The sequence below is a fragment of the Balearica regulorum genome, chromosome 27, assembly GCF_011004875.1.
Source record: "Balearica regulorum gibbericeps isolate bBalReg1 chromosome 27, bBalReg1.pri, whole genome shotgun sequence".
NCBI lineage: Eukaryota > Metazoa > Chordata > Aves > Gruiformes > Gruidae > Balearica > Balearica regulorum.
Window position 1 is genome coordinate 2,133,103 of NC_046210.1, and position 19,083 is coordinate 2,152,185.

The following is a 19,083-nucleotide window of genomic DNA, read 5'->3' on the forward strand; positions in this document are numbered from 1 at the left end:
TGAGCCTGGCTCCCGTGATTCCGGGATGGTTGTGCTGTGAGATGGTGATGTCCATCATTATCTGTTATTACCTGGTGTTATCTGCCATTATCCATTGTTACCTGTTGGAATTGATTATTATCCGTTATTACCCATGGCTGATGATCAGTGTGGGGCAGCGGAGCCGTGGGGTTTGTCCCTGGGCACTGCGACTGCCTGCAAAGCACCGTGCGAGCCGGGCGGGGAGGCTGTGCCTCTGTCTCCTGCCCTCATCCTGCTGTGGGACCTGCCTGCACCACCCCCCCCCACGGCTGGACCACGGACGGGGCTGGCCGGGCTCCACCGTGTCAGCGCGCTGTACGAGCACGTGCCCGCCTGTGCGTGCATCTGCTCGCCGGACGCGCTGACCCGCAGCCCCCCGGCAGATGCGCAAGGAGCCGGGTCTGGCCTTGGCCCCCGGGGCCCTGCCGTAAGTGATGGCTCTTATCTCCCCGCTGACAAGCCAGCATCCTTCAGCGGGCGTACTTAAGGCCGAGCGCCCAGAGGGCCGGAGCAGAGGAGTCCTCGCTGCAGAGACGCCCGCCCGCAGCCCACAGCTCCGTCTGGACCAGGGAGATGCTGCCCGCCACGTTCAAGCTCTGCGCCGCCATCTCCTACCGGCACCTGCGCAACATGACCGGTGAGGGGACGGGGGGGACGGGGCTGGGGGAGCCCCTCTCCACGGGCTGCCTGTGGTGGGCAGCGCCGGCGGGGCTCGTGGGGTGGGAGGAGGCTGGAGGCTCCGGGGATGCTGTCCCCACCACATGCCACGGTGCTTTCTGGGTTTCGTGCTTTATTGCCTCCACAACCCTTTTCACCACCAGACCTGTTTCTGGGGTCTGGGGGGGGGGGGCTGCGTGCCGCTGCTGCACACGGAAGCGGGGGGGGCTGTAGGTAACGCTCTCGCTGCCTGTGAGGATTTTGTATTCTTGTACTCCATTTCTACGGCCTTTCCTGGGTATCCACATGCTCCTCGGTATTTTTTACGGCTGGCATCTGCTCCCCGCATGCTGCGTTGCCGGACCTGGAGCAAAGCCCAGGTTTGTTTCGGACAGCTTTTGTCCCAGAGCGGTGCAATGGCAGTTGGCTGCTCCCTGCGCCTGTAGGGACTCCAGCGAAGGTGGGAACAGAGACTCGTTCACTATGTCATATGTTTAAACTGGAAAAACAAAAACAAACCCAAAACCAACCCATAACTAGCGAGCCCTTTGCAGTGCAATGCCCGGTGCTGGCGAGTGACGCGCTCTCTGCTCTCAGGTCTGAGAAGACAAGCCGCTGTCGCCATCAGCCAGGAGCTGAGCAAGCTCGCCTGCCGCAGCACGGGACCCAGCACGTGGATTAACCAGGTTCGCAGAAGGAGCTCCTTGCTCAGTAAGTGACCGGCAGACGGGGTCTGGCCCCTCGGGGGGGGGTGGGGTGGTGGCGGCTGTCACGGATCAGGGCTCGGGAGAGCGGTTGGAGGAATCCCCTGTGCTTCTGCTAAACAATCGGCCAAGGCAGGCCAGCAGTGGGAATTGAGTTTATTTCTCCAGCCCATGGGCACGGAGAAGTTTATTTGATGTAGATAAAGCTTATCTGGCGTTACTATGTGTTAGTCAACTGTGCCGTGTTCCTACGCTCACTCCCGCTTTTTGTCTGATCCCGTGCAGGCTCAAGGCTGGAGGAGAAGCCCTTCAGCGAGATGGAAATGTCTTACATCAAGCAAGGAGAGGAAGCTCTCCAGAAATCGCTCAGCATCCTCGGGGACCAGGACGGCTGGAAGACAGAGACAGTGATGGTGGGTGCTCTGCTTGGCAGCAGACTGATGCAGTCCACCTGTAAATATTTGTGATGTTAATTCTGCCTTCCCCTCTCCAGGGTAACGGAGACAAAGTGCTGAGCAAGGTGCTCCCGGACGTGGGCAAGGTGTTCCGACTCGAGGTGGTGGTGGACCAGCCCCTGGACGCGGTGTACAGCGAGCTGGTGGACAACATGGAGCAGATGGGAGACTGGAATCCCAATGTCAAAGAAGTCAAGGTCAGGCACGTCAGACTTGGTCCCACACGTACACGCTGCTCCCAGGGCCGTCACAAAGGCCAAAGCATCGCTTTGTCCGTCACAGCAGGAACGTGCCCGGTTTTCCACCCATTGTTTGGGAACGGAGAAGCCAGACTTTATCTTGTCCGCTTCCTGCTGCAGACGTAGAGCTTGTAATGGCATTGCTGCTGCAGCAGAAGTGACTCTGTACCAGCGTGGCTGCGGAGGGAGGACTTACTCTGTAGGGAACGTGCCAGCACTGTTAAATTTGTATTGTTACTGGAGGAGAAGTAGCACAGTACCCCCATGTGTAGGGAAGAGCGTTTTGTTATTCCACAGCTTGTCTGGAGTAAGAGCCATACCTTCCCTGTTGAGGTATTGAAAACGAATGTTCTGTATTGTGGGATGAAGCACATATTTGCAATTTTTCTCGCTATAAGCATTGAGTTTTTGTAAGAGCATGTACTTGAACATACAGTAATCAAAGCTAGCTTTTAGCCGTATTTGCAGTAAATACCTCAAATTAACATTTTAATTCTAAACTGTCCAGATTCTCCAGAAGATTGGGAAGGACACAGTGATCACCCATGAGAAGGCAGCCGCTACCCCCGGGAACATTGTCGGACCGCGGGACTTTGTGAGCGTCCGCTGCTCTAAGAGACGCGGCTCCACCTGCGTGCTGGCCGGCATGGCCACAAAATACGGAGCTATGCCGGAACAGGAAGGATTTATAAGGTAATCGCCTCTTGCATTCACCTACAGGGTGGTTGCTGCGTCATATTCACATACCAGCTCTCAGTATGGGCTCAGAGTAATTAGGTTTGTCACAGTAGCAGGAACCGCAGTTCACAAAGTGCTTCAGCACGGCTGGAATTTTGAGGTGAAGTCAGACGCTGCTTTCTAACGTGCGCCCTCCCATCCTCTTACAGAGCGGAGAACGGTCCCACGTGTATGATCCTGCGCCCGCTGGCTGGCAGTCCTTCCCAAACCAAGCTCATATGGCTCCTCAGCATTGACCTGAAGGTAAGTTTTGCAGCCAATTTTTCCAAGTAGAAGCAGGGTTTGCGTTCGAGGCAGGTTCCACTCACAGCCCGCGTCTGCTCCTCTCTAGGGCTGGCTGCCGAAGACCATCATCAACCAGGTTCTGTCCCAGACGCAGGTCGACTTCGCCAACCACCTTCGGGAGCGCCTGGCCCAGACCGTGGCCGTGAACTGCTGACCGTGCGTGTAATAATTCATTGTTGGGGGGTAAAGTAGGGAATCTTGTCCTGGGGTAACTCAGGCACAGTCTGACTTCAGGCTGTGCTAATTAGGCAAGGCCTTTAATAGTAGAGACCACTAATTAATACATAGTTTCAATAAATAAATAAGTAAAGCTTCATTTCTTGAAAGAGACTAGTGAGGGAGGGCGCGGGGACCTGACAGCTCCACCAGAAATTCAAAGCAAGTCCTGCATTTGCTCCTCTGAGCATGTGCTGGCCCAGTCAGGCCCTGTGACCTCCTTCACTAATCACTTTCAATAAATAAATAAAGCTTTAATTAGTGGTGTCTGCTATTAAAAGCCTGGGCTAATTAGTTATTAAGGAAGTCCCAGACACTGGGCTGAGAAGGCAGGAGGACCAGCACATGCTTAGTGGGGTAAACACATTTTACTCCCCTCCTTCCCCCAAAACACAAACAGAGCACACATTTACCTAAAAATTTGATTCCCTTCTTGCCCCAGTGAATCAGCTTTAATTTATTTTTCCTGTACAGACACACACAAAGTGTCAAATTATTTATTCATTCAAAGCTCTGCAATGATAACTTGTCAATGCTGTGAGCAGGAGATCTTCAGCTTGAGCGATCTCTAGAGCGTAGCTTCTTTGACTTTAAATCTTATTCATTACAAGTCTCAAGTAAAAAAAACCCAAAAAAATAAAAAACAACAAAAAAACAAACAAAAAACCCCCTGAAAGTAAGAGTTAAAGGCTTTATTTTTTAAACTGGTTTCCAGTTTGTGGGGGGGAAAAAAAATACAGCCCAAATTTCAGTCTCACATGCAGTAGTCTTGTTACAACACAATCCTCCTGGCTGGGAGCTGCTGTTTACAACTGAGCTGAAGTGTCAGTATTGCTTCTGCAAGTGTACGTACAGCAGGACAGTCCAACTACAGCCTGCTCTCGCTGAAGAGCTGACCATTACAACCCAGGTACAGCACATGAGAAGTTATCTCAACACAATACTTGCTTCTTCAGCTAGCTACACTGTAAAGGGTACTGAAGACTCCGAGAGATGCCCACAAATAGCACGATACATACTAGAACTGCATTCACTTAGACGCCAGCGTAGTGGCAGAAAGTGGACTCTTCGGCAGGTAACAAATACACACAGCACCTGCCGTCAAAGGCTTCAGCGTGTTGGCTTGTTGGCTGATTGTTCCGAGTGATGCGTGTTCCTCTAGAATAAAACCCACTTGACTGGATACCCGCTGTCCTTCTCGTTAATGCTGCGCCACCTGCTTCGGTTATGGCTCCCAGGGTGGGCTTCGTCTTCCATCAACTTCTGTCTCTACATGGTAGAGGACATCTGCCAGCGTGTGCTCGACAACAGCTCCCCAGCCCATGTCGCTCATCTGCAAAGGGACAGGCAGACAGTTAGCTCCAGTCCTGAAGCACAGGCTCCAGACAAAGGGTACAGCGGCGTTCCAGGACTGTTTCCCTCCTGAAAACACTGGGGGGGTGGGAAATTCCCAAGTGTTTCCTTAAACAAGAATTCAGCCCTCTTACTGATAAAAGAGGCTAACACAGGCAAGAAGAGGGACTTTATAATGTGTCAGGAGGAACAAGACAGCATTTACTATTTAGTTAAAATGTAGCTAACTTATATGTTAGGCTATATTTTTAAATACAATCCTTTTGGTTACTCTGTCCAAGTACAAAGACTGAAGAGGACAGATACAGGTTTGGTCTAGATCAATTCCCACCACAACAAAATCTCAACCACCTTTTGTTTAAATACTGTGAGGCTATTGCAAAGCAGGGGTTAAAAAGCTTCAGTTATTACTTACCGGGCGGTAAGTGATATCCCTAGGTGGATACTTGAAATATGGCCCAAAGTTTATAGAAACCTGTGAAAGATATACTTGTCATTAGATTAAAAAAAAAAAAAAAAAACCCAGGCAAATTTCTACAGTCTTCATTCTCATCCCCTCCTACTCCTGTGCCTACCCACACCCTGTGCAAGACCCCATGAACAAACATCTTTGGCCTGAAAGGAGAGCGTTCGTTCAACCGCTTGATGAAGTTAAATCACACAAGGGAGTAGCAGAATTGTTCCAGAGTCGCTTCACTAAAACAATTCCTGTCTTTCCTCTTCACGTACTTGACACGCTCCTGGAGTGCCCACATTCTAAAATTATGCATTACTAAAACTACGATGGACTTAGGAATTATCTTTCAGAAGATATGTTACTTACCGTGCAGCCTTTGTACAAAGAAATAGCAGGAAAGTAAACTCCTTCAAAGATGTCTTTAAAGGCAATTCCTTGGCTGGCACCATTCTTAAAGAATATTATCTAAAAAGAAAATGAAGAGGGTTTTTTTTCCCCATTGATGCTAACTTTTACGGCCTTACTTGTGAACTACAAAGTAATCCTCAAGAGGCAGCTTAACCTACGTTCCCCTTTACCTGATGCCACACAATTACTCAAGCGACAGCAGTAACATTACAAGCAAAGGGTGTAGCTGGTTTGTTAAGTTCACATTTATTGTTGCTTTAATAAAAGCATTCTTGTTCTTGAGGAAGAACTAACGATCGGCCTCCCTTTGTGCTCATTAAATGCAAGTGATTAATACATACAATAAGCCAGGCTTCCCACTCTTCTCAGCAGGCTTCCCACTCTTCCTGAAGTTATGCACCCTCCACCTACCAATGCTTGACTTACCTGGCTCCCAGGTGCTTGCTTCAGGCTCTTCTCTGCTTTGTCCACAAAGTCCTTCTCTTCAAAGTACAAGTAGCTTTTGAATTTGATCAAAGCCTGAAATATTAGAAAACAACCACTTCAGAAACAAGCCAGAAAAGCTGTTACCTTTAGTGACGTATTAAAGAACAGCAGACCTACGGGAGCCCTGCTCTGGGGTCAGAGTCCCCATTAAGAATGCTTCACACACCTCAACTATTTGAGAGCCAGGAGGGGAAGAGAAGATGAAACCAGATGTGGGCAATCCAGCCCATGCAGAGTCTTCCCTCACAGAACCTCTGAGTGGTCCTGGATATGTTGTTTTCTCGAGGTCAATGCTTTCGACCTCTCTGCTATGAGCCACAGTGGTACCCAGCAGCAGGATGGAAAGGGGGCACTCAAAGGGGGCAAATGCAAGGCTAGAGCAACCCGTTGTCCACTTGTCCTCCTAGCCAACACTTACTCCGATAACGAACTCCACACCTCACCTTATCTTTGTAAGTGTCAGGCAGTGATTTGGCAGTCTCAGTATCTTCTGGAAGACTGATGTAAAATCCCAGGATATCACCCTGTCCGTAGCCAGATGAGTAGTGTTTCCCTATCGACTGGTGAAACTTTGTTCCCTTTTTGCTGCGCCAGGAGTAACTGAACTTGTCGTATCCCAGAGGCGCCTGGAGGTTCCCTGCAGAAACCAATGTTTCTTCATGAACATACACAGCGGAACAGGAGCATCTCTGTGCATCCCGCTTCAAGCTTTGGAACAGGAATGACATCCAGTTAACAACTAACAACTGCCATTAGTACAAATCCATTGACTACAGAGTTAAGACAAGGCCAAGCATGCAACGGCATAAAGGGTCCACCCATACTGCAGTTCTGCACAGTTTAGATCACCTGCAGAAAGAGCTTCCCCTTAAGAAAAGCAGTGAAGAAGTGGGCAAGCTGAACATGACTTACCCTCCCTAGTCTAAATTACTGGGGAAAGAAATACAGGAACCAGTTGGAATCCACTGCTAAGAAATACTTGGTTAAATTATTTACCCAGGGGCTGTGACCAGCCTAATCTGGCAGCTGTGTCTGGAGGCATCTCATCCATGGATATTTCAAAGTACCACGCTCCTTTCCGCACTCCGTGCGAGGCTCGTACCATCGAATAGCCTTTCTCGCCAATAACGGTCAGTCTGTCATCAGAAATCTTTAACTGAGGAGCTGCGGTAGATGAGAGAAGATACGAGCAGTTCATTTGTGATTTCTAACATGTGGTAATGTCAAAAGGCAAGCGAACACACAGAAGTGGATTTAACATTTGCACCTTTTAAAGAATGATGTCCAAAACGTCAATAACCGGTAGCGTGAGGTTACAGAAGATGGCCCCTCATAAGAAAAGCTGGCTATACAATGTGCATACAATTAGCAAGCTCCGTACCTCGGTCGTGCAGCGCTAGGAGGACACGTTCATACAGGCAGGCTCTGTAGAGGTCCCCAGGAATAGGTTTTCCTGCCCAACAGTCTAGCTCCAGTTTTTCAGGGTCAGGTGCATGGGGGTCAGGCTCAGCCAAGATGTAACGGTATCCATCTTTATTAAAGGGGTGTTCCAAAGGATAACCGTGGGGTGGTAGGCGCTGGGCGGAAAACAACGGGTCGCTGTGAAACACAAAAACGACAGGTTGGCATCTCACGGCAGCTACGGTTCAGTAACAAGTCAGCCCAGGACAACAGCGCTCAGGGGCTGCACACCGCTTTGCTTCCAAAACAGTGGGTGTACAACGAGCATATACTCCTCTCTTTCAAATAATTTCTAGCATGCGACCTGTCTATAACATCACGGGGCTACAGCACGATTCCCCATACACGTACCAAGGGCAGGGACAGACAGGAGGCAGCTTAAGGCATCAGAAGTAGAGCTGTCCCTCAGAGCAGCATACAACGCCTTGCTATAGGTGCTCATCAGTGTGCCACCGCATCATCTTTCCTCTTACCTTCTGGTTTTCTTGGCTGTTCCCGTGGTCCCTCCATCCTGCTGCTTGCGCTTTGCTCCCCGTCCCTTCCCACTGCCTCCTGCAGCAATTCCCCCTAAACACAGAAAACAGGAGTTATTAAACAGCTGATGATCAGAGAGAGCCTGTGAGCATGGAATCTCCATGAACAGTAAAGGGGCAGAAAAAGTCAAATTAAAACCAGTTCATGAGCTCAAGTACCTTCTTCTACAGTCACACTTGAAAACATTATTGAAAATGAGCATAGCAAAATCCAGAACTTTAAGGAAGCTTCTAGTCAAATTCTGAAATATCTAAATTTAGAGTGGAAGCTAAGTGAGATCTAGCAACAAAATGAGCTCAGCTCAAATGTTTAAGGTGACAACTCAGAATCTTTTCTGTCATCAGAAGATCTACAGACAGCAGCATCACGATCTGCTTCAAAAGCATTTTTATTGGCTTTCATGGAGATTCCAGTCACAGTTCAAATTTCTTTCTGCGGAGTAGCAGAAAACCCAACCTAGAGCAAACACTAACTGATTTTAAGCAAAGTCACCATTGCGGTGACACACTACGCTGGAGAAACACTCTGACACCAATAAGCAATAAGCACTTAACATTAGATTTCCATCTATAAAATAAAAATACACCTAAGTTGAGGAAAAATGAAAAGCAATAGAGGTGTTTCTCTTCAGTATTATCAAAATCAGCACTATGACTGAACAGCGTATCATTTCGTATTACAGCACTCAATTATCAGTACACTATTTCGAAAGAGATCACTGTTGATTTATAAGGAAAACTACAGAATTTTTATGTACTGTAGATAAACACCTTTACGAAACACATACTGTGTTGTAACTAAAAATATAGCCAGCTTTTAAATTATCGGCATTCCCCTTACGGCGTAAGGGATTCAAACCGTCGAAGGAATACCATATTCTGCACAAACATGACTTGATCTCAGCTGCACTTGCTAGTTTTAGAGCACATAAATATTTAGGCTCTCCAGCTTGTCGTCACTTGTTTACCTAAACAATCAGAACATCATACCAGTTCACAGATTCAGACTGTTTATTCAGGCATTAAGATTTAAAAACTACAACAGTATCAGGCCAAATCATACAAAGTAAAAACAAACATAAATGAAAATAAAACTTTAAACCAGTCAAGTGGGGCAGAATATGATAATTAAAAGCTTCTAACTGCTACAGATTAAAAAGTGAAATTGTTGTTTTATATTAAAGTATTACTGCAATCACATGAGGGCACGCTTTTGATTTTTAATTGACTTTAGCTTCTAAGCCAATTGAGCAAAAAAGCTTTGCAAACAATAATACTTAAGTTTTAGAAGCTGAAAGGTAAATATTCACCTCCCAAAGAGGCTCCACCTGTAAGAACAGAAGTGGCACCACGTTTGTCAATCTTCCAGAAATTAAAGAAAAAACAACCAGTGCATGAAATAGAGACAATGCTACCTTAGATATCTATAACCCTGTTTGAAAAAGCCCCAAACACCTCCTGTTAGGTAGTATTTGAATGTGTTTAATACGGAACGCTGTAGCCTTGTGCACAAAGAAATCTCATCGGCAGTTAATATTACTGCAGTAAGATTACCGTAAGTAATCCCAGCGCTTTAGGCAAAGTCGTTAGACAGCTGTCATTCCCCAAAAAGCAACAACAGTAAAACACAAGCAGTGATTACAAGGCAGAACAGTACACAGACTTTCCCCAACTACTTTCAAGCCTCAGAGCAAGGGAAATGGGAAATCTAATACAAGTAGATAAACTAAAATCATTATGGAAGAAAATTGAGAGCTCAGCTTTCTTGCAAGCATCGTGATGTAGTTGGCTGCCATGAAGATCAAAGTCGAACCTTTACAAGAAGATAGAATTCATCTATCTGTATAGAAAGGCACGGCAAGACTGGCTGAACGTATTTTGCACATAATAAGCATAACCTCAGTTCACACAACAGGTTTAACTGCAGCATCTCAACTGACATAACCGCACAGATGCCCAACTACAGGGCTGAGAAAATACAGCTTAGTCCCAAATATTCAAAAACCACCCAATTAAAGAACTTGCCATTTAAGCTTCCGCTCGTTGACACAGCGTTGTTCTGTTTCTGGTTATCATATGCGGGACCAATATTGGCAAGATCCTGAAGGAGATAAAAAAAAATCTGATGTATACACTTAGTCAAACTTACGACTCAAAGCCTGAACACGGCGCTTCCAGATGCTGGAGGACTCCAGCACGTCACTTGGCACAACACAGGCTCGCACTGAGACTTGGCTAAGTTTTGCTCATTTGACACCAGCAAAAAAAGCCCCCACCCCTTCCTCCCATCCCCACGGCACGCTTCCCTTCCACCTCTGATTACATACTTGGTCTAGGAGTCCAAACTTGGGGTAATCTTCTTCTGGGTCTTTACTCCCTGGGTCCGGATGCTCTTTCACCAAGAATACATCTCTTTCTTTACACTAAAATAGAGGAGGAGTTTAAGTTACATAGGGTAAGATCATATAAAGTTCATTAACAAGTATTTAAATCATAGTATTTACTATTAATGCATAGTGTGTGTGTGTGTGTGTGTGTGTATATATATATATCAACTACGTAAGAAGCATTAGAATCGTTACCATTTAGCTCTTAAGTCCAGACCTCAGCAAACAACCGTACCATTCCCAGAAAGTCCTCTAGGAATTTAAATCCTAATACTTACCATAGTTTTGACAATATTATTTGGCCAAGTCATTTTCCCAGGTCTCTGTCGTGTTGTCATACACTCCCAGTATTTATCAATAAATGGGATAATATCCTGTAAAATAAAAAATAAAAATTGAGTCTTAACAGTGTGGCTCTGAAAGTCTCGCCGCCACTATTTGTTTGAACTGGCTCTGCACTGAAATCATAGCTTAAGTAAATCCACGATGATTTTTACAATAGCCATACATACCTTATCTTTTGAGAACATAGTTTTTGGGTGCTCATCTTGTGTCCTCGACTGCCACGTTAAGTTGGCCAGAGCACTAAGGCACATTTCCTTGAGATCTTAAAAACAAAAAAAATACCAGAGCTGGAGTTACACTTCACGGGGAAGATCAAACACCCTCATATATACAGCGATTACGAAACATGCAGCATCCCCGTTATCTTGAGTAACGGTAAAACCCTCACAAGTTCTGTCCTAACCCAGCAGCCCTCGCTAAACAGAAGATTTTCACCATCTTAAGTTAGTAGCAAAACAGCAAAACATTTTTAGAAAAAGCCGCACATGCTTGTTGCTGATACGGGATTTTTTTGGGTCATTTTGGGAAAGTTTCAGCAGAGCCCTCCCACTGACTTTAGACAAAGTGAAGCCCCTAGGATTGCCTTGCACAAAACTTCAAGCAAGAGCACTTTTATACTTACTTGCTTGTTTTCTTAAGAAATATGTGTTCCCACTGTGATGGCAAACATTGCAATGGAAACTGTAGTTGGTCATGAAGGGCAGACACGATCTGGAAAAGAGCACACTGATTTGTAAGTTCTGGTGTATGCCTTGCTACACCAGGTTATGAAATTAGTTATTCTTGACTACATCAGGTTAAGAAATTAATTATTCTCTCTCCAAAACCAGAAACATCTTATCTTTTCATCACATTAGTTTTATCAAGGGCACTGAGAAGAAGAGACGAAGCTCTTCAGAAAAAACGAAGCAAGTTAAGTGTCATCATCTTGTTTTAGAGAAGTCCTGAAATTCATTCAGCAAAATAAGAGACAACAATCCAGAAGCTCTGGACAAGGAGCTCCACCCAAGTTAATGAATTAATTTTAACTGGAAGTCTAGAGTACTTTTTAGGGACACAATACAACCAAACATGTTGAGTTTTTAAGAATTCTAAAGTCAGTCCCACATAGGCTCTAGAAAGCGAGCTGAATTTACTTTCCACCGACAGGAAGATTTTATCTTTTGTTGACGCCAGCTGAAAACGTCTGTTGAAGCTCCCCCTGCTTTTCAAACAAGGCTACAGGCCCCTAAGGCGGTACGTCCAAGGGTGGCTCTGACAGTCCTGAGGTCTGGGCGAAGACTTTTTAAAGTTGAAAAGTACAAACATGAACACTTCCCACGGCGTTGGGTAAAGCTTTTGTTATTCACACCACACATGGGTTTCCAAGTGTCCAAGGACCCAGGTCCTGGTCCGTGGGAGTGCACCCTCTAAGCACTTCCATTTTTGCTAACCAAAGTTTCGCGCCCAGCATTAAGCAGAATTTACGTACGTAGTATCGATGCCAAACGTGTCTGCTGTGAACCACTTTGTACAAATTCCACACTGCAGCTCTATCTCTCCAAGCTGCCGTCCGTTCTCTTCATCCACCGAGCCTGCCTGAGCATCCAAAACCTCAGAGTTGTCCCCGGCAGCTTCCTACAACCAGAGCAGATCAAACTTGGACTGCCTTAAAGATTGACTGAATCAGACAGGAAAGAAGTTTTGTGCAGTAACCTGTCAAGACAGGAGAATTTAGAGGGAATTTCCCTCCCCCGCAATAAACAGCCATGCTGTGAGCGAGCTGGAACTATTCTGCAGATTCACTTAGTTAAAACTAGTCAGATGGGCAAGGATTTAATTTCCAAAATAGTTCTTTAAAGATCTAAAACTGGAGCCAGTAGGATGGAAAGTCCTCCTCATCTGAACCACAGGACCGTGTTCAGATTTTGTTTTTTGAATAACTACTTTCTCCCCTTCTATGCCTTTGTCTTACCCCTGACTTAGTAACCTTGGAAAACTGAGGATGCTCATTAGTCCTAACACATCAGGCATTGCTAGCATCTCTTTGTTAAACAGAAACATTTTCTCTTCTGAAAAAAAATTCCACATTTGCACTTTTTCTAGGCCACATACAGCCCGTGGCTACCTTACACCTTCGCATCTCCCCGTTACCTGTGCAAAGGCAATAGATCACTACCAATTAAGAATCCTTTGGGAAATTGTGCTGGTGGTGAGGCGAAGAAAAACCCGAATGGGAGAAGGGAGAGGACTAGCAGCCTGGTGAACAGGTATCCCCAGGAGAAGTCCCAACCTCAGTCTGCCACGGAGAGAAGGACAATTCCCTAGAATTGCCCAGGAGAGAAGGACAACTCCCAGGTCCGGGATCCCCAGCTCTCACAGAACCGCACAGGCTCACACGACGGGCAGCCGTGCCGCAGGGACAGCTTGCGGCGCCTGGCAGCGAGGCCGTGCAGGCAGCACCCTCACCAAGAGGCAGCACCCTCACCAAGAGGCAGCACCCTCAGCTTCGGGCGCTCTCACCTTCTACCTGCCCCAGCTCCGCAGAACCCACCCCGGGCACTGGCCTCCCCCGGAGAGCCCCGGCTGCCCGCAGCCACCTACCAGGGGGTCCTTTCCGCTGGCAGACTCCGTCTCCAGAGCTGTGGCGACATCGACCAGGGCGGCATCCCCCCTGCGAGAGGAGAAACGAGTTCCCGAGAGCGGCCCCCACCCTCGGCCCTACCGTCACGGCGGCACCGGGCCCTCCCGGGCAGCACGGGCCGGGGCACCCCCGTGCGGCTGGGGCAGAAGGACCAACCGGATCCCCGAGGCTTCCCGGGGGCGGGGGCACCCCCGCTCCCCTCACGGTTTCCAAGGTAACGGGGGAGCGCGCCCCCCCCCCCCATAACCCTCACGGTTCCCAGGGCTGCGCGTGCGTGTGTGTGTGTGTGTGGAGGGGGGGGCTTAGGCCTGCGCCGGCGGGCCGGGCACCGCGGGCAGAGAGAGGCGTACCCGGTCTCGGCGTCGGTAGCGCCCGGCTCGGGCGGTGCCGGAGGTTCCGGGGCGGGTGGGTCCGGGGCGGGTTCCGCACCCTCGGCCGCGGGAGCAGTCACCCCAACCGCGGCCGCCGGCGCCGCCGCCGCCGCCGCCATCTTCACCCGCCGCGCCGCTCTCGCGAGAAGGCGCCGCGCGCCACTGGCGGGCCACTCCCCGCTTCAAAGGGCAATGATATCTGGTGGGGCCCACCGCGGGAGGGCGGCGGAGCGGCGCCACCTACCGACGGACTGCGGGAAGGACACGGGGAAGGGGCGGGGGGGGCGGTGGCGTCAGCCTGCTGGGCCGTGACGTCACCCAGCCAGACCCTGGGAGTTTAGGTGCGGGGATAATAAACCGGAGCTGCCCAACGGGGCGGGGGGGTGTCACCGGCAGCCTCAGCCCCCACGGGCTCCTCTCCGTACCCAGAGCCATCCCACCGACACCGGCCCCACACCGGACGGGGGGGGGTCCCGCGTGAAGATTTAGCACGTTTCCCCCCCCCCCGGAAAGGAGGCATGTCACCTCGCCAGCCGCCGCTCTACACAAGCCTCTCGCTGGGAGGGCTGGCGGGGGCGGGGGACCCCCCAGCTCGGCTCCTCACACCGCCGGGGGCCGGGCACAGCTGTGCGGGGACTGTCGCGCAGCCATGTGTGTCCCCACGGCCGCTCTCCCTCGCTCATGGCACAAGGGTTTCACCTGTCGCATCCCTCTGCCTGGCCCAGCACCCCTGCTCACCCGCATCGTGTCCCCCAGGGCTGGTCGCTGGGCCAGGCGTGCCCCCACCCCTACCCCGCACCCCCCCCGCACCCAGCGGTACGAGCCCCGTTGTCCTGTCCCGCACGCTGCGCCCTCGGCGGGGAGGGTCGGTGGGTGCTCAGCACCCTCTCCCCTGGTCCTGCTCCGGACGGCGCTAGGAGAAGGGAAAACCGGGGCGGGGGGGGCAGAACCCCTACCTGGACCGGGCTGGGGAGTGATGGGGACGTTGGCCGCGGGTATCCCAGGTCCTGGTCCCTTCTCCAAGGAGCAGGACAGGATTGCTGAGGGGGGGGTGTGTGCTGTGGCCACCCATCCCCAGGGGTCCGAGATGCCGGGCGGTGCAGGGTGCTGGGGACAGCAGTGTCCCCGCACAGCGAGGGGGTGTCCGCCCCCCCATCCCCGGCAAGGCAGAACCGGAGAGAGCTGGTGGTGGGGACGGGCCCAGGAGGGATGGATGGAGACAAGGACGAGGAGGAGTAGGAGAGATGGAGAGATGAAGATATGGAGGGATGAGGCAGGGATGGATAGAAGGAGAGGGAGGGAGGAACGGGGGAGATGGAAATGGGGAGGGACGGCGGGGGAGAGATGGGGGTCGAGGGGAGGGAGGATGGGGATAGAGACGGAGGGAGGGATGGAGCCGGGGACGGAGGGATGGGAAGAGGGACGGGGACAAGAGGGGAGGGGGCCGGGGCCGCGGGGAGGGGGCTGCCGGGGCGCCCGGGGCGGCGCTCGGGGCTGCTGTACAAATAGGGCGGCTGCGGGCGGCCCCTGCAGCCATGCGGGACCCGCTGCGCTCCGCGCCCGCGCTGGCGCTCTGCGCCCTCACCCTGCTCCGCCTGGGCTGCGCACCCACCCGGGCACCCACCCGGGCACCGGCCCACGCACCCACCCGAGCACCCACTCGGGCACCGACCCACGCACCCACCCGCGCCCCGCCGCGCTGCCCCCCGCTGATGCTGCAGCTGCTCCGCGCCCCTCCTGCCCCGCTCCGCGCCGCCGCCGCCGCCGCTGCCCTCAGCCTCTCCCCGCACGGTGAGTGGGGCCGCGGCCCCGAGCATCCCTGTCCCGGGACCGGCACTGTCCCCGGGACCATCCCTGTCCCCGAGCATCCCTGTCCTGGGGCCGGCACTGTCCCCGGGACCATCCCTGTCCCCGAGCATCCCTGTCCTGGGGCCGGCACTGTCCCCGGGACCATCCCTGTCCCCGAGCATCCCTCCCGCCGGGACCGGCACTGTCCCCGGGACCATCCCTGTCCCCGAGCATCCCTCCCGCCGGGACCGGCACTGTCCCCGGGCGTCCCTGTCCAGGGACTCACACTGTCCCCGAGCATCCCCCTCCCTGGGACCGGCACTGCCCGGTGCTCTTGCTGGCTCTCAGAGCTCGGGGTGGTCTGGCTGCTTTCCCCTGACTCTCGGGCTCCCGCGCCAGGGACCGTGCCCCGGTAGCACGGGAGGGCACCGTTCCTCTCTGGCTCTGGCACTCGGTGGCAAAGCCGGCAGTCCCCTCACCATGCCCCTTGGGTTTCAGGCTCCCTGCAGAATGGCTCCCGCTGGGCGCTCTCCTTCGACATGTCCTCCCTCTCCAGCAGCCAGGAGGTGAGTCTGGCCGAGCTCCGCATCCGCCTGCCCGGCCTCTCCCCAGCCCGCAACGTCTCCCTGGACATCTACCACAGCCGGCGGCAGAGGTGCTGGGGCGGCGGGACCTGTGCCCACCAGCTCTTCCTGGGCACCGTGGCCGGCAGCCCCTCTTCCACCCAAGCCTCCTGGAAAATCTTTGAGGTCACCAGCCTGCTCCGGTCCTGGCTCCACCAAGCCATGGCCCCTGGGCACCGCGGTCTCTCGGGAGGGGAGTGGTGGGAGGCGAGTGGGTCGGCCACCCCGGCCACCGCTGCGATGCACTCGCCCACCTCGAGTGATGCTGGCCCCAGGGAACCAGCCCTGCCCCAGGATGTGACGGACAGAGTCCTGCTGCTCGTCTTCTCCAAGGACAAGTCTCCGGGAGACCACAGCCTCATCAGGACAGCGGAGACGTCCAAGCATGTCATGCGTGACAGCAGCTCCCAGGGCGTGGGGACCCGCCGGCACCGCAGGAATAGGAAGGAGAAGCAAAGGATCAAAGAGAGCGATGCTGCCGCTGCCGTCCCGGGCGAGGAGGGCAGGTCCTTGTGTCGGAGGGTGGACATGATGGTGGATTTCGAGCAGACCGGCTGGGGCAGCTGGATCATCTACCCCAAAAAGTATAATGCCTACCGGTGCGAAGGGCAGTGTCCATCACCCGTGGACGAGACCTTCAAGCCCACCAACCACGCCTACATACAGGTAAGAGGGGGTTGCTGTCTCCACTCCCCCCACGCACCCCCAGACCCACCAGCCTGTGGCAGAGGGTGATGATCCTCTGCCCTTCCCATCTCTCCCCACAGAGTTTGCTGCAGCTCTACAAGCCCAACCAGGTGCCATGCCCCGCCTGCTCCCCGGTCAGGATGAGTCCCCTCTCCATGCTCTACTACGAGAAGGGCGAAATCGTCGTCCGTCACCATGAGGACATGATTATCGAGGAGTGTGGCTGCAACTGAGGCCAGCTCGTCCCTGTGGAAAGGGACACATCTCTGCCCAGAAAGTGTCCCCGAGGACTGGCCGTCCAACCCACGACCAACACGCAGACCAGGGCATCACCGGACACCTGCCACCTCCGAATCCTGCGTGCCCATGGGTTGGCTCTGGCTGTGCCAGGGAGGAGCGGGGTGCCCAGGCATTAGCAGCTCTGCGGCACTGCGTGGCTGCAGTACACGGATGGATCCAGGCTTCGTGCAGGGAAGATGCCAGTGGCAGCACCGAGGTGGTGGGTGCCTGATGGCTGTGTTTAGCCCGGAGCCATGGTGCTGGCCGCTGTGTGCCGGGGCAGCCGAGGGCTGGTGTTGCTCTGCAGGAGCAGAAGCCAGGGTGCAGGGCTGGAGCTGCAGCATCATCGCTCCATGCCACGACACGCTGCCTGTCGCGATGCTCCTTTTGCCCACAATAGCTATTGCCGGTAGCTACGAGCTCTCGGCGGGACGCTGCAGCACCAGTGTCCGGCCACACTGAGCATCGGCACTGTTGGGATTTTCAATCATCCCCAGGGTTCTCTTAAGACTTCTGTCATATTTCTATTAAAACTTATTAAAGCCCAGTGTCCAGAGCCCCTGGATGGCAGCACCGTGTGGGCAGCAGCAGGCAGGGGTTCGTCTCAGCCTGCTCCTTCCCTGAGGCTTCCAGGTTGAGCATGGTCCCAGGAGGGATGGACCCAGGAGGAACTGGCTGGCAGCAGGCAGCAAGGCAGCGACCTGCGTCACATACGTTCCTTGCCCAGGACCATGTAGGGAGTGATGCAAAAGATGGACCTGGTGCTCCCGCATCCCTCTCCAAAGCATCATCCATTCACCAGGAGCCAGAGAGGGTTTGCACGGGCACGAGAGGTGCCCCTGGCAATAATGCAGCCCCGTGATCGGTCTCAGTGGGTCTGGGCCCCCCCCCCAGCCCTCCTACCTGCCCTGAACATCCCAGCTCACTCACTGCTTTCCTCTGTAAAACCACGGCTTTGCTCAAAGCTTTTCCACCACTTGCTGGATGGGGCTCATGGTTATATAATTCATCAATAAATTATATATATTTAAAATGCCTGGTAGATTCTGCTGATTTCCACAGTCCTTTGTTGCTGTAGAATGGTCTCTCAGGGTGTGATTCCCCATCTCTCTGTGCATCTGCTGCACCCAGAGGCTCTCCCTGCCCTGGGAGCTGGCTGCAGCCTGCCCTGAGCTCTCTTCCTGCCCAGCGTTGCCAGTTTTGCCATACGACTTGCCACCAAAACCGGCAAGGCCAGACAATAACACCTGGAGCGGGTAGGCTGCTACTGTAACTTGCTAGAGCAAGGGAGTCCCCTCAAATGGTGCAAATGATGCTCAACAGCTCCGTGAACAGGAAAGTTGGGGCGACATAATAAAGAAGCTGTTCCCACCCTGATGAGGAGTTGCTCAAGAGCAAGTGGGGAAGCACCTGCAGCCTTTGAGAAGGGCTAAGGGGATTTTCCACCTTTATTTACCCCTTGGAGATAAGGGGAAGGGCCATGTTCTCTAACAGAGATGATTTTAAGCCATGTGCAGCAGCCGGTGCAGGTCACCCACCCGAAGGGGTGATGGGGCTGGGAGGGGGATTGCTCCAGCCGCAGACCATCCCCACAGCCTCGAGTGCCCCGGGGATGACCATGCCCCGCTGCGTGCCAGCCCTGAGGGGACGCTCCTCCTTGGGCAGCGAGGCTCAGTCCTGGATTTGGCCGGGCTCACCTTTTTGCAGCCCTGGCCGTGGGTCTGGGCTCCCCCACGCTCACAGCTGCCCCCTCCCACGGCCGTGGACGGGGACATGGCACACGAGTGGGGACCCGCTGCTGGCCCCCCGCTACATGCGGCGGAGGGGACGAGCGGGACCGCAGGCATTAGGGCTGGCAGCGGGTGGCCAGGGTGGCTGTGCAGGACTGGCCGTCCCCATCCCTCCTCTCCTGGGACCAAACAGCCCCGACTCCACATCCCGGCCCAGCCTGATTATCCCCAATCCAC

At 52.8% G+C, this 19,083-nt stretch overlaps 3 protein-coding genes across 3 annotated transcripts; 2 read left to right on the forward strand and 1 right to left on the reverse strand.

Moving 5' to 3' along the window:
* The first annotated feature begins 508 nt into the window (after positions 1–508).
* STAR (steroidogenic acute regulatory protein) lies at positions 509–4,498 on the forward strand. Its single transcript, XM_075736504.1, has 7 exons — positions 509–658; positions 1,276–1,389; positions 1,668–1,795; positions 1,876–2,034; positions 2,585–2,769; positions 2,964–3,057; positions 3,146–4,498. Exons 1-7 carry the CDS (start codon positions 595–597, stop codon positions 3,251–3,253), a joined length of 852 nt encoding a protein of 283 aa, XP_075592619.1. The 5' UTR covers positions 509–594; the 3' UTR covers positions 3,254–4,498.
* Positions 3,997–13,886, reverse strand: ASH2L (ASH2 like, histone lysine methyltransferase complex subunit). Its single transcript, XM_075736503.1, has 16 exons — positions 13,719–13,886; positions 13,329–13,398; positions 12,217–12,362; positions 11,368–11,456; positions 10,913–11,007; positions 10,679–10,774; positions 10,341–10,436; positions 10,039–10,114; positions 7,954–8,047; positions 7,401–7,618; positions 7,016–7,183; positions 6,463–6,656; positions 5,960–6,052; positions 5,492–5,590; positions 5,084–5,143; positions 3,997–4,648 (listed from the first exon to the last, which is right to left on the reverse strand). The coding sequence occupies exons 1-16, from the start codon at positions 13,856–13,858 to the stop codon at positions 4,541–4,543; spliced, it is 1,842 nt and encodes a 613-aa protein (XP_075592618.1). The 5' UTR covers positions 13,859–13,886; the 3' UTR covers positions 3,997–4,540.
* A 1,388-nt stretch (positions 13,887–15,274) lies between these two features.
* On the forward strand, positions 15,275–18,121 carry LOC104629223 (nodal homolog). The gene is made up of 3 exons (XM_075736498.1): positions 15,275–15,530; positions 16,026–16,816; positions 16,918–18,121. Exons 1-3 carry the CDS (start codon positions 15,275–15,277, stop codon positions 17,068–17,070), a joined length of 1,200 nt encoding a protein of 399 aa, XP_075592613.1. The 3' UTR covers positions 17,071–18,121.
* Positions 18,122–19,083: the final 962 nt, after the last annotated feature.

Excerpts from the sequence above, each read along its gene's own strand:
- STAR (XM_075736504.1), top strand. The coding sequence starts at position 595 with ATGCTGCCCGCCACGTTCAAGCTCTGCGCCGCCATCTCCTACCGGCAC. Across the intron at positions 1,390-1,667 it reads CAGAAGGAGCTCCTTGCTCA|GCTCAAGGCTGGAGGAGAAG; the intron begins GTAAGTGACCGG and ends GATCCCGTGCAG. Across the intron at positions 3,058-3,145 it reads TCCTCAGCATTGACCTGAAG|GGCTGGCTGCCGAAGACCAT; the intron begins GTAAGTTTTGCA and ends GCTCCTCTCTAG.
- ASH2L (XM_075736503.1), bottom strand. The coding sequence starts at position 13,858 with ATGGCGGCGGCGGCGGCGGCGCCGGCGGCCGCGGTTGGGGTGACTGCT. Across the intron at positions 13,399-13,718 it reads GCTACCGACGCCGAGACCGG|GGGGGATGCCGCCCTGGTCG; the intron begins GTACGCCTCTCT and ends CTCCTCTCGCAG. Across the intron at positions 7,619-7,953 it reads ACAGCCAAGAAAACCAGAAG|CGACCCGTTGTTTTCCGCCC; the intron begins GTAAGAGGAAAG and ends TGTGTTTCACAG.
- LOC104629223 (XM_075736498.1), top strand. The coding sequence starts at position 15,275 with ATGCGGGACCCGCTGCGCTCCGCGCCCGCGCTGGCGCTCTGCGCCCTC. Across the intron at positions 15,531-16,025 it reads CCTCAGCCTCTCCCCGCACG|GCTCCCTGCAGAATGGCTCC; the intron begins GTGAGTGGGGCC and ends CTTGGGTTTCAG. Across the intron at positions 16,817-16,917 it reads CCAACCACGCCTACATACAG|AGTTTGCTGCAGCTCTACAA; the intron begins GTAAGAGGGGGT and ends CTCTCCCCACAG.